This window comes from Pipra filicauda, unplaced genomic scaffold, assembly GCF_003945595.2.
Source record: "Pipra filicauda isolate LSUMZ 115617 unplaced genomic scaffold, ASM394559v2 scaffold32_size4067784_pilon, whole genome shotgun sequence".
NCBI lineage: Eukaryota > Metazoa > Chordata > Aves > Passeriformes > Pipridae > Pipra > Pipra filicauda.
In genome coordinates, this window is record NW_024104454.1 from 187264 (window position 1) to 200809 (window position 13546).

The following is a 13546-nucleotide window of genomic DNA, read 5'->3' on the forward strand; positions in this document are numbered from 1 at the left end:
AGGAGATGATGCTGATCAACTCTACATCTTCATTTGATGTCAGAGATTCACAGAGGTTTATGCTTGAAAATGTTTAGGAAGGCAGTTTACAGTAAGAGTTTACACAGTAATGTATCTCTGGCAGTGGCCATGCTCTAGAAGGTGTTAAATCTGTTATGAATGTTGTGAACTGAGCCACTGAGAATGGGAGTATTGAGATTTCTGCCAAACAAATGGTTTCCTAAAGTCTCAGGATAGCTGTATGTTAAATTGCACCGTGAAAGATTTGTTTCTTGAGTGAAACACCATAATTTCTCGTAGCTGTTTCACTGTGAATCTCAAGTTTTGTTGCTTTCATGCATAATAATTTATTGGCCTAAGTGATTATTGGAGCTGATGGTATTCTTGAATGTGTTTTCCAATGTCCATTTGGGACAATAAGCATGAGACATATACAGTAGTATTTGTTTAAATTACAATACACTGACACAGTTTAAAATTGTTCTGTAGGCAAGAGGGTATCAGGATAAGGTTTTTGAATGAAACTCTTGAGCAGATACTGCTTGATAAAGAATCCCATGATGCTGATTTGGGAAATGAGGTTTTATTTTAAAAAGAAGAAAACAATTTTTCTTAATGCCAGTCACACTCTTCATTTTATATCATGGGAATTGTCCTTTAGTTGATTATCCTTCTTTTTGCAGGACAAGAACGAGAAATCATAGCAGATGATCTACCTCATCCATTTGGATTGACCCAATACAGTGACTACATCTACTGGACAGACTGGAACCTTCACAGCATAGAAAGAGCAGACAAGACCAGTGGGAAGAACAGGACACTTATTCAGGGCCATCTGGATTTTGTGATGGATATATTGGTCTTCCATTCTTCACGTCAGGATGGCTTGAATGATTGTGTGCAAAATAATGGCCACTGTGGTCATTTGTGCCTTGCCATACCAAATGGATTTAGATGTGGCTGTGCTGCTCATTATACCTTGGATCCCAACAGCAGGAACTGTAGTTGTAAGCCTTTTTCTTTGCTACTATGTTCTGCAGTGCTTTTGGCTCCCAAGTGTTTAATGGGATGGGATCACAAGTCCATTTCAAAGGTTCTGACTTTAGAAGTGATCTTTAAGTGTGAGGATAGAGTATGGAATTTTATAGCCATTTTTGTGATGTGAGCTAGGATGAAGATATGTATTTTAGATCTTAGAACTGACAGCGCTGTCAAGTCTGGTCTTTCTTGTTTTACCAGAAGTGCTTTCTAGGTGATTCAGCTGTGTGATTGAAGCTTTCCCACTCCTTACCTAAGCGTGTAGGTGTGTAGAAGAGAAATTATCAACAAAAAATGTCTTTTTCTCTTAAGTGTTCAGCAAAAATAACATCCAGTAAAACTCCTAAGTAGCCTGCACAACATGCAGATGCAGCTGAAATTCATATAAATTTGTTTTCTCCCTCCGTGTGATATTAAGAGCCCGCTGGTTGACTGGTTGTCCAATACAAATTTAAGTTTCTAGTAAAAATAGCAGATTAATAGAAAATGGACTGTTGATTTTAAAAAAATAAACCAACAAAGCTTTGGGCATCCTGCACAGTAGCATATAAGGAAATTTTAACTGGGTGACTTTTTGGAAGGCAGGTCCTGCAGACTAACCTGGTCTCCTTCTATAACAAAGTGACCCAGTCAGTGGATTAGGGAAAGCCTGTGGATGTTGTCTACCTGGATTTTAGTAAAGCCTTTGGCACTGTGTCCCACAGCATTCTCTTGGAGAAACTGGCTGCTTATGGCTTGGACCCGTGCGCTGTATTGCCCACAGTCACTGGTGTTACTTAAATTCCACATGGGGAACACAGTTACTTTATAATATGAAAAGGAAATACTTTCTGGTTGAGGATGTGCATATTTACCTTCTGGAAGTACACAAAGAAACATTTTCAACTTAATAGCAAAAATGTCCAGTTTTATGAGTTATCTTAATTTTCATTGTAAATATAAGTGTCTCTCTGGGATTTTGTTCCAAATATTCTTTGTCTTCTGTGGGGATATATTTTTGTGACTTGCATTTTCTTATGCATTCTGTTTTGGCTTGTTTCAGCCCCTGCCAGTTTCCTGTTATTTAGCCAGAAATCTGCCATCAGCCGGATGATACCAGATGATCAGCAAAGTCCAGATATCATCCTACCTATGCATGGTCTGAGGAATGTCAAGGCTATTGATTATGATCCCTTAGATAAATTGATCTATTGGGTGGATGGACGTCAGAATATTATAAAAAGAGCCAAAGATGATGGCACTCAGGCAAGTTTACATCTTGTATATAATTTTGAGTTGGTTTTTTTGTGTGCTTTTTACTTCATGCTTGACCTTCCCCTTCTATTTTCTGCACCAAGGGTTCATCATTTTAAACTCTTGTCAACACTTATTCATTTATATTCTATTTTAGGATTGTGATTTCAATTTATACATGAAGAAGTGGGATAGAACAGAGTACATTATATATAGAAATTATAAGCCTTGAATTGCAGTCTTTAGTTAAGGATGGCACTCAAGTAAGGCAGACTCGCTGTTTATACTTGGGACAGATAAACCGTATTGTAAAATCAATAATGTGGATGCCAGTTTTGAGATAATGTTGTCATCATTGTAAAGCTCTTTGAGAATGAAAATCCTCAGCTATCCAAGCTGTAGTTAAACCCTGAGGTAATGATGAATTGATTGCTGTGCCAGATATATGTGCATGGCTTATCCACATACTTAATGGTTTTAAAGTGTTGGGGACATTACTTTTTTGCACTTGATATTCACACAACAGTGATAAGGAGTGCAATGTTCTTCCATGCAGCGTTATGTGTTAACATAATATAATTTCCAGGTCAAGGTAACAGATTCTTTGAAAATTATCATCTGAATAAGAATATAAAACAAAGTGGAGAATGGGCAAGTTATCTTTTCCTATTTCTTGGGCAGTTGTATCTAAAGTGTTTGACATGATATTGAAGGAAATGCTCTGGTCTCTTCATGCATCTAGCAACTCAGAGGGTTTACAGTTTCCTTTAAAGGTAGAGATGACAGCTTTGTTTTTTGGCCATTTCTTTTAAGATCAGGAGTAGATATGTTGAGATGAGCAGCTGGGTTCTGGATGAATTTTGAAGTTCTGCTCTTGTTTTTTTTATGCTAGGTGCTCATTTTTCTAGTGTAGCTTCTCTTTGGTAATTCTAGGTTCAAATAGCAGTGGAGATTTATTTCCTTTGTGGTTTCTTTTACCTTGGCCACATAGCTTTGAAGATACAGATATCCCCTGAAAATTTTGACTTTTGAATCCTCACTAAATATATTTACTTAGTTTACTAACATTGTGCTGTTTGCAGATCGTGCATATAAATTTCATACCTGGTTAATGTTACTTTTGGTTTCAGGAAAATAATTATTTCTTTTTATTGCTAGGCACACTGTCAGTACAAAATAGCACACTGTCAGTACAAAAGCTTTATGTAAAAATAAAAAAACCTGTATATCACTATGCTTAAAATGAAATTGTGGAAATATAACTTTTCACAAGTGATGGTGTGTTGGGTTCTTCATTTGACTTAAGCTGAGCACGGAATGGTGTCTTCAGCTTTCTTGGTCCATATGAACTCTTTCTGGTACTCTTTTTGTGTTTGGATTGGGAACACCGCATTAAGACACTTAAGGAAACCATCACTTTCCCCTCACCAATATTATGTCACCAGAGGCAGTCATCTTGGAAGACTACTTTTGCTGGGAGTCCTGCTGCCGGTATCACTATCCCCATGGCACTGGGATTGGCTACATGCTAGTGGAGCCCGCACGATGTTAAACAGAGACATTTTTTCCCTTCAGGAATTTTTCTCTATGCTCTAGTGCTCTTCAAAGAAATAAAGTATTGAAGTCTATGTTAGTATTCACAGTTGAACGCTATGTTGAAAAGTACAGTGAATTGTATGTGAGTTAGATTGGAAGGGTTTGAGGGTAATGACTCCAGAAACTTTGCAATAACGTCAAGATTTGTAAGCTCTAGCCTGAAGACCTTGAGAGTGAAAGCAGGTAATGTTGTTAGTAGAGGGTGAGGCAGAAGTGTAGCCATTTAACATGTAAGCAAACAGAACCAAGTTTTGTTAAAAGATTTTAGGTTTTAAGAGAAGATGGGACTTGAAGAAAATAAGTATCTACTACACTACAAATAATGAAGGAAGGAGGCTTTGGCAAGAGATAGAGATTAGTTAACTGACTGTATGACAGTGCAGATCTGTCCAGAAGGTTCCCTGGTTTCTTGCATTGGTTCATTCAAGCTTGTTCCATGCATAAACATTCACTAATGGTTTATGTGCTTATTGGGGGTTGTGACTAGATGATCTTTAAGGTCCGTTCCAACCCCTTAACATGCTGTGATTTTATCATTCATCTATCTCCTGGTAATAAATAATACTTAACAGAAGTCCCCACAACCACCTTCTGGGGAGTTTTGCGTAATCTTAAGGATTTTGTCCAGATGTTTTCCCTCTAATCCACAGTTTGAATCAAACCCTTTTTTATTAAGCATTATTTCACTCCTTGTATTTGTTTCCTTTTGGTTAGTTTTAGGTGTTTCTGAACCATCAGGTTGGTAAGCCATGCTTTCTGTGCAATCAGTGTTCTTCAATCAAAAATCAGAATAATTACAGGAAATTGTTCCCCATGTGTTGTCTTGCAGCCTTTCACTGTGATGAGTACTCCAAACCAAAGTCAGAACCCAGAGAAGCAGCCACATGACCTCAGCATCGATATATACAGCCATACCTTGTACTGGACTTGTGAGGCCACAAATTCAGTCAATGTCCACAGGCTGAACGGCGAGTCAATCGGGATGGTGCTGCGAGGGGACCACGACAGGCCCAGAGCCATTGTAGTGAATGCAGAGCGAGGGTGAGATTTCTTTCTGTACCACGTACAGAGCACTCTTGGGATGTATGTCAACTCTGCGTGTGTGAATCTTGTGCTGCATCTAAGTATTTTTAAAAGGAGAATTTCTGCATATTTAATTGTTCAGGATGTAGGTGCTTGTCCGATTTTGGCTTTTGAAGGTATGCAGCTTTCTCTTCCTTTTGTCTCCTTTTCCAGCGTTCACACAGCCGTGTGTGAGCAACTAACCTGGATGGGGAAAGCAAAGTAAAACCACCTTATCCTGTTCTCTGTGTGAATGCACAGCCCTGCCACCTAATGGGAAAAACAGGAGAGTTTACATTGTGTCTGTATCAACTGGGAGTCTGGCACTTGGTCATCATAAAACAAATGTTTCCAGGGGGGAAAAGAAGGAACTTCTCATATGATGCAACTAATTCCTGCTAATCTAGTACTCTAACATTTAAACAAACACTTAAGCTGCTTATGTTCTATACATTTTTACAGTTAGTTCTGCCTTGATGTTATCTTAAAACTTCTGAAACAGGTAGGATGCACTAGAGTGATTTCCCACAAGAAGAAAATATTTTGTTTTGCTGCAAAGCAGTTTTGGTTAGATTCAGCAGATGCCATCTCCACTTCTGGTGCTTAGTAACTTCATTCTTAGGTGTCAGACATGGTCCTTTACCATTCTCTTTAATAAGTTAGGCACTTAAATCCCAATTAACTACTAAATGGCTTACCATGTGCTTGGCAGATACTGAATGACAGTATTTCACAACTGTGTGGATACAACAGTACCTACAGACTTTATCTGGAGCATTTATAGGACTGGTATTTTATACCAGTGTGCTCTGCACAGTTCAAAAGCTGTTGTGGGGAGAGGGAGATTAGAGGAAAGATTCTAATCTTATTGAGACTAAGTCACTTGGATATAGTTTGTATTTATAAAAGCTTATCTGCTTTCTCCATTAAAATGGGAGTTTGGGTTTGTTGATCTCTAAAACCCTCAACTTTTGTAGTCAGGTTTTCAAATGATTTAAAGCTAAATCCATTTATAAATTAAAGGAATAAAAATGAAGGAGAGGCTATGCTAAACACTCTGACTATCTGGGGGAGCTGACTGAGTGAACGGTGTACTGAAGAACTTCTGCTATGGTCCCAGAAATCCTTCCCTTCACCTCTCCCTTGGCTGCATGTTCTGACTGCTGCCTTCCCTCCTTGTGCCATAACGAAAGGCTATGTAGCAATGTAGCCCACTGTATTAGAGAGTTTGCCCATGTTATTCACCACTGAAAATATAGTGGACTTTTCCCTTAGAGAGTTTTCAGTTCATTATATGGATGCACAAGCCTTTTTTTCAGGGCAGAGACTGCTTTTGTTTGCAACTTAACCAGATATAAAGAATTCATGGAACTAAGACATCAGGAACATGCCATCCTCAGTTGTTCTTCTGTGACCTTTGTTCCTCTCAGGTTTGGTAGCAACTTCTACTTGCTGAGAAGGAAGGTGACACGGAAGGAAGAGGAGGTGGACATTAATTTTTTTTTGTCTTCTGGACTTTGATTCAGAAATGGGGACAGCTTTACCCAAGGAGAGTTGCAGAAAGTCTGTGCTTGTCTCCTACAACCCCCACCTCCGTGCAGGAGCAGTGCTGCCAGCACAGCAGTGCTGAGGCATTTTATGGCCTGGTGACAAATTCTATTACTTTCAGGCTTTCTCAATGTGTCAGTTAGCAAATGTTTGATTCTGCAGCTGACAGATCTGGATCTTTGCAGCTGGGAGCAAAGTCACCCACGTCATACCTGTGAAACCATTCCCACTTACAACGTAGAGCCTGTGCGCAAAGGTGGGTTGCCTCTCTCTGAAGCTCTCAATCAAGAGGTTGGTGTCTTTGTTTTCAGGTACATGTACTTCACCAACATGCAGGAGCGAGCCCCCAAGATTGAGCGTGCAGCCCTTGATGGCACAGAGAGAGAAGTGCTTTTTACAACTGGGTTGATCCGACCAGTAGCGCTGGTGGTTGACAACAAACTTGGAAAGCTTTTCTGGGTGGATGCAGATCTGAAGCGCATTGAAAGCTGTGACCTGTCAGGTATGTGGTATGAGGTTAAACATTTGCAGCAAAGTGTTTGCATGAGTAGGACATCATTCCCACTTTGATGCTGACTCTGGTAACTTTGATCTCCACTATTGCCAGTTCTGGGTAGACAGTCACAGACAGTAATTGCTGGTGGACTCCCGTCTTTGATATAATTGGAATAAATGTCTGTAATAATTGACACCCTCCAAGAGAGCCATTTGACTTTTTTATGTTCTGAAAACAACTCTTGCAAAATCAGATTTAAATAGATGTTGCCAGTCATGGAACCACTAAATCACCTCCCCCATGACCTTTTTTTTTTCCCTTATGGTTTGGAAAGTTTGCATATTCTTCAGTTTTTCTTTCTCTGGAGTTTACAGCTTAGTAAATCAAGGTAGCTTGAAAAAAACCAGAAGAAGTCAATGTTTTTTTCTAATTTTTCTCTTTTAGTTTAAAATCATCGCCCTTGTCCTATCACTATCTGCCCATGTAAAAAGTCAGTTTCCCTCTTTTTTTTTAAAAGCACCCTTTAAGTACTGTGAAAGGCCACTATGAGGTCTCCCCACAGCCTTTTCTTCTCCAAGCTGAACAACTCCAGCTCTCTCAGTCTTGCCTTTGGACCTGCTAACAGGTCTATGTCTTACTTTGCAGGTGGTAATTTTATGTGCAAAACTAACAGGACCCGTTAATGTTACATTCTCATGCTTGGCTGAGCTCTAGATAATTTATGCAGCAAATTAGTTGAATCCAGTTTTTATAGCATTTTTATTATCTATCTAGATTCTGTAATCTCATTTTGTGCAGATATTAAAAACTTACATCTTTTAAATGCAAGCAGACATAAGTCTTAATTCCAAAATGAAATATGAGAGCAGAAGAACCACCAATTTAGGATTTTGTTTTGATTTTTCATTTTTAAAATCAAATATATCCAATTATATAGGCACACATAGGGTCAAAATAGTTTCTGTGAATTAATAGAATAATTTGGAATCTCTTGTTCGCCCCAGAAAAGCATAACAAAAACAATTAAATGCCAGTAAGTGTAGAGTATCATGCAGTTTAAGACTACAAATAATTAAAGTAAAAAGCAGTAATAAATGCATTTTTACTTGACCTGATTTTTACACATTGGCTTAGAGCATATTTTTACATATTTCTGTAAAGCAGAAAACCTGAACATTTTATATTGTTCCTATTTAAGAGCATACTGAGTTAGAGTTTGGGTTTTCTGCTTGGTTGCTGAATAAAAAGGAGAAGGTGAAGAAAGAAGTGTGGCTGGTAGAATATGAGCTTTTGATTTGTGATCATGTGTCTGTGGTTGTCACATAACCTATGACAAGGCTCTTGCTTTGCATGAGGGGTGTGTTTTGTTTGAGTAATGGCAGTGAAACTAATTGGTTGTATTTCACTCTTTCTTGTAGATTCCAACAAAATGAACTGCTCGGTGTGTAAATGTATTGTAAAAATTTTGGCCTAAGAGTTGAGTATGTATCAGCTTTTAGGGATGGTTCACGGTTGCACGTAACAGAACACGTCGGCCTGAGGCTGATCGTGGCTGGCTGAACAGCCATGCAAGGATGAGCTGTGTTTTGTGTTGTATCTGCTTGCCCTCATGACTTGGCAGCTGGTTGCATGTACCTCAGATGAGACTGAACAAGCAGAACTTTAGTCTGCATAGACAAATGAAGGCAATGACCTTATAGCTAACTATTTGAAAGGTTTGGTTTGGTTTGGTTTTGGTTGGGTTGTTGTTTTGTGATATTTTTTTTTTAAAGGAATTACTTAAAAGTCAACTGGTGTAAAACTAGCCTTTGTTTTTGTTGATCTTAGGTGCTAACCGTGTGACCCTAGAGGACTCCAACATCCTTCAGCCCATGGGACTCACTGTGCTGGGGAATCACTTGTATTGGATTGATCGTCAGCAACAAATGATTGAGAGAGTGGAGAAAGTGAATGGGTACAAAAGGACTAGAATTCAAGGCCGGATTGCTCACCTAACAGGCATTCATGCTGTGGAAGAGCTTGATATGGAAGAATTCTGTGAGTTTATTTCAGTATTTGATGTGTCTCTGTCTTGGTCGTTGTCTCTCAAAATCGTCATCCACCTGAATATTGTAATAATGTTGCCTAGTGGGCTTCTAGTAAGCCATGGAGTGCTTTCATCTTGTCCAGTCGGGATCCTGGAAGAGAAGGAGGAACAAGTTCCTTGTTCTTGTTGAGAGGGGTATTGCTGCACAGCTAGAATACGTGACATCATAGCGCTTAGTTACAGTCTAAAAGCTACTTATAATTATGGTCGTTAATTTTGTTAATTTTGTAAGTACCAAGTAATAAGTCTTGGAAAAACCTGTTATAAGAGACAAAAGGATTGTACTTGCCTTTTCTCCAGGGGTTTCAGACTCCTGTGTAAAGTATGACTGGTTTGACTCGGCACAATGGATGATGTAAAAAGACTCCAGCGAGGGAGGGAGAATGGGAAGGAAGCTCCTACAGTGAATTGTACCGTGGATGTAGAATTTCCCAACAGAGGTGGAACATTTTAGTTGCTCCCTTCTGAAAGGGATCATGCATGCAGGATGTTCTTTTTCTGGATTAGTGGTCCAAGTTAGTGTCGTCTGGGGGAGAGTACAGAAACCTCTTCAAGTAGTCACTCCTCAAAGTGACAACCTACAGCTCCTCCTGCTTAACAGAAATATAAAAGAGAATATAAAATTACAAACAAAATGTGGGAGAAAGAAGTCTCTTTCAACTTCGTTGCCTGTGATGAGTTGTCTTATATAGGGAGTGTACATTTGTGTATAGTGCTTCAATTTTCAGAGGAAATTATTCCATTTCACAACAAACACTGTGTCACATACATTACTGTCTGTAATGGCTGAAATTACCTGAACTTGCATATGTGGGTAAGCTGTTACAAATAAGGTAGTGTAAATATTTCAACTGTCTTAGATTCTATGTGCTAATCATGACCCAGATGTTCTTTCTTTTGCAATACCCAGTTTTTCTTCTTCTGTGCCATTTCTCGTGATTTTTGTACATTTCAAAGGTATTACTGAATGAAGCAAGAATTTTTTTCTTTAATTCTCAATACTCTTTAAAAAAGAGTTTTACCCCATGTGTTCATTTAAAATGAGGATTTTTGGTTTGGGTTTTTTTTTAATGGTAAAGAGTACTGTTTCTTTTAAGTCACACTGAAAGGAATCCTGTTTTGCAGCTGAAAACTCTTCTATGTAGGTATTTTCTGTTGCAACAGGGGAGTAAAAATACGTATGCACATGTAAGTGTATATGCATGCACTTCTTCTGCGAGCAACTCATGAATCAAACACTGTTTTAAATTAATAAGTGTAGGTGAAAGCAGGTTGCTGAGAAGCCTGGACAGATGCAAAACAACTTCAGCAGAGAAATTACGTTATCTATACTGTTTCTTCCCCATGGAAATTCTTAGCGGTAGTAAAGAATGCATTGTTCAGCATCATCACAAATAACACAAGGTATCACCTCACAGATTGCTCCAGCAGATGCTCAGCTATCAGCCTGAATAAGCAGGCAAGAGACTGGGTCTCTTCGTACTCTGTTGGGCTGGGGTTGTCAGACAGTGACCTCCCTTCTCTGTGCCTGTTTCTTATCCACCTAATGTTCATTTTAAATGATTCTATCTGGAGCTCTCATGTGCTCAGTGCTTCTGGGTAACTGATTGGGAACACAACCATGTAGCTTCCTATCTTTAAAAAAAATTAACTATGTGTGCCTATATTGCAGTTTTTTGAGTTGCAGGGAAGCTGAGGCATTGCATATTAAAGGAGAGTTGCTGGTGGGTTTAGGAGTTGCATTCTGCAGTGACTTATGTTAATTCTTGATGCCCACCCTAGAAATGCAGGTGAAATGTCTAGGTACGATGTAAATGCAGCCTTCTCAAATCTGCCTTTTCATTTCTCTTCACCTCAGCTCCTAAATTCTTTCCAGAAGTCCTTTAGAGGTCTCCATATCATAGAATCATAGAATGATTTGGGTTGGAAGGGACTTAGTAAAGGTCATCTTGTTCCGACTCCCCTGCAATGGGCAAGGACATCTTCAACTCGATCAGGTTGCTCATATCACTATGAGTTGAAGAAATGTAGTCTTTATGAAGTAGTAGATCAGCTTTTGAGCAGTGAACTAAAAAATCCTGCATTTATCTTCCTAATAATTTCTAGTAAAATCTTGGTTACTCAAACAGAAGTGATTTTTGAGTGGTTTTTTATTTTCCCCAAGCTAGGAATAGTTATAATTTCTTTTATGCTATGTAATATTCTTTTCTGTGTGTTTCACCAGCTGTGCATCCATGCTCCCGTGACAATGGTGGATGTTCACACATCTGCATTGCCAAAGGAGATGGAACTCCAAGATGTTCATGCCCCGAGCACCTTGTGCTTCTACAGAATCTCTTAACATGTGGAGGTGAGTTATATTTTAGTGCTGCTAATCAATTTATATCAAAAATATGGGAGTTGATTTTTGCATTCCTATCCAAAATGTGAATTTACACGCAGTTTTCCTATACGTGTTGTGTTGCCTCTTGTTAAATTACCTTTGATTCTCCTACCAGCTGTTTTCTGCTTCAGGTTTTGGGAATATGTGACTTTTCATTGTGTGCACAATATTTTTGTTTGACCTTAAAATACTTTTATCTTCTACTGAGATTTTTATAATTGTATGATGTGACAGGTTTGTACTTTAAATAAGTGCTTATAAGATGACGTTGCCTCAACTCATGATGACCTAGCAGCAGAAACTGTGCGTATGATTCCCACAGTATGATACTTCAGTCTTTCAAATTAATTTGGCCGCATAACACAAACCACTGTACTAACTAGTTCTAAAATGTAGGCTCCATTGCAATTCTTTTTAATTAGGGTAGCTCTCCTCTTTCCACATGGTAGACATTTCCTCTAGCTTTCCATTTCACAATCTCAGGATTTTTGAAAACTGTTAACATTACACTTGCAGGGGGGATTCAAAACAAAACAAAACATTGTTTCTTTTTGGGAGGCATTGAATCTTAAATCATTTGGCTCTGTTGGTCCTCTTGACTTCTTTCCATGTATTTATTTTGCTGTGGATTTCATTTTCTGGCTGAACTCTGACCTCTCATGGGACAGTTATTTCCATGATAAACTGTTTTCTTTCCCATGACCACAACACACCATGTGGTTTTGGAGTAGTGGTGGTTACATAGGGGAGGCAGGGCAGATCAATCTAATTATACTTCTTGCTGTAGTGTTGTTGCACAAGAAGGCCAGCAAGAGACTCTTAAATTCCACCCCTTTGTATCTTCAGCTATAAATCTAAAAATTCAGGGACCTCCATTTCAGTGTCTGTTTTTTTTTATTCTAATCATTCACTAAGCCTGCAACAACTTTTTAGCCTGTCTTGTCTGCCCTAGTAACAGCCAGTAGCCAGTGTTTCAAAATAACTTAGCTTTTTGGCTGGAGAACATTTGTCCGTATACTTTTGAATACTTTTGTCATGTTTTTAAATGTAAGCTTGTGCTTGCCAAGTACAACCATAATGCAACATTAAATGTGGCTTTACATGCAGAAGTAGGAATCTGTCTGTTGAATTACCTAAACAGCACACTCATATAAAATGTAATTCAAGAATTATCTTAATATGTGTATCCTGCATCTTTAGTTTACCTACAGCCATCAGGCTATATTTGTAGTTCTTATATTGCTACTCCCAATGACAAACTTAAAAAATTGTAATTTTTTTCAAAAACCAAGAACGTTTGTATTTTTACTTGCGTTTTGTTTTTCAAGCTCTTGATTATACTTGAGTCTTGTTCTTGAACATTTCTCCCTAATGAAGGAAGGACACCAGCACTTTAAAAATTGCTTGCATGTAAATGCATAATTCTAGCATTTTTAACACCACCCTCAGAAGTAAAAATACTCATACAAAAGTCTTGCCGTTGGTTACATCTAAGAAGCTTTCTTTATGGCGTGTTCTTTGTCAAGTCCATTCTTGACCCCGAATCTTAACAAAAGCTCGTTGGGTTTTCAGAGGAGTGCTGCCATTCAGTGTCAGAGCACATGTCCGTCTTGCTCATATTGTTGTCACAGAGAGGGTATGATGTGGTACTTTGTTAATCCAAGTGGTAAAGCATCTACTTAGAGCATTGTTGGCAACAGCAGCTGTGGGACTAGTGACTGCCTCTGTTAACTGCTTCAGTTACATCACAGGGTTTGGACCCAGCGACTTTTGAAAGCAGTGGAAGTGCGTCTGTTTGCAGCAGGAGTATTTTGAGATGTCCCTCTCATTTTCACCATAAACAGTTGCTACTGAGACACAACTGAATGACTTATACGTTGTCTGTTTCTTTCATCGATACTAATGGTGAAAAAGTGTGTGCTAACTTGCTGTACATAAGAATCTGGAGCGTTTTTTGCAATAGATTCTTGATCTGCATTATCTTTACCTTCTGACATTCTGAAGAAAGTAACTATGAATGCCCGATTACAGCATAATTGTTGCATCTCTGTATGGGGTTGTAGCTGCTGCTTAAAGCTGTCAGTGCATGATTGCACCTTAAGCT

General features: G+C 38.7%; 1 protein-coding gene across 1 annotated transcript in view; it reads left to right on the forward strand.

The window, feature by feature from the left end:
- LRP5 (LDL receptor related protein 5) overlaps window positions 1-13546 on the forward strand; it is a 141907-nt gene that overhangs the window by 111272 nt on the left and 17089 nt on the right. Inside the window, exons 12-17 of the mRNA XM_027732639.2 lie at window positions 684-1007; window positions 2081-2283; window positions 4697-4908; window positions 6789-6979; window positions 8801-9010; window positions 11284-11409. Of these exons, the coding sequence (XP_027588440.1) occupies window positions 684-1007; window positions 2081-2283; window positions 4697-4908; window positions 6789-6979; window positions 8801-9010; window positions 11284-11409 (1266 nt within the window). The remainder of the gene's footprint in view (window positions 1-683; window positions 1008-2080; window positions 2284-4696; window positions 4909-6788; window positions 6980-8800; window positions 9011-11283; window positions 11410-13546) is intronic.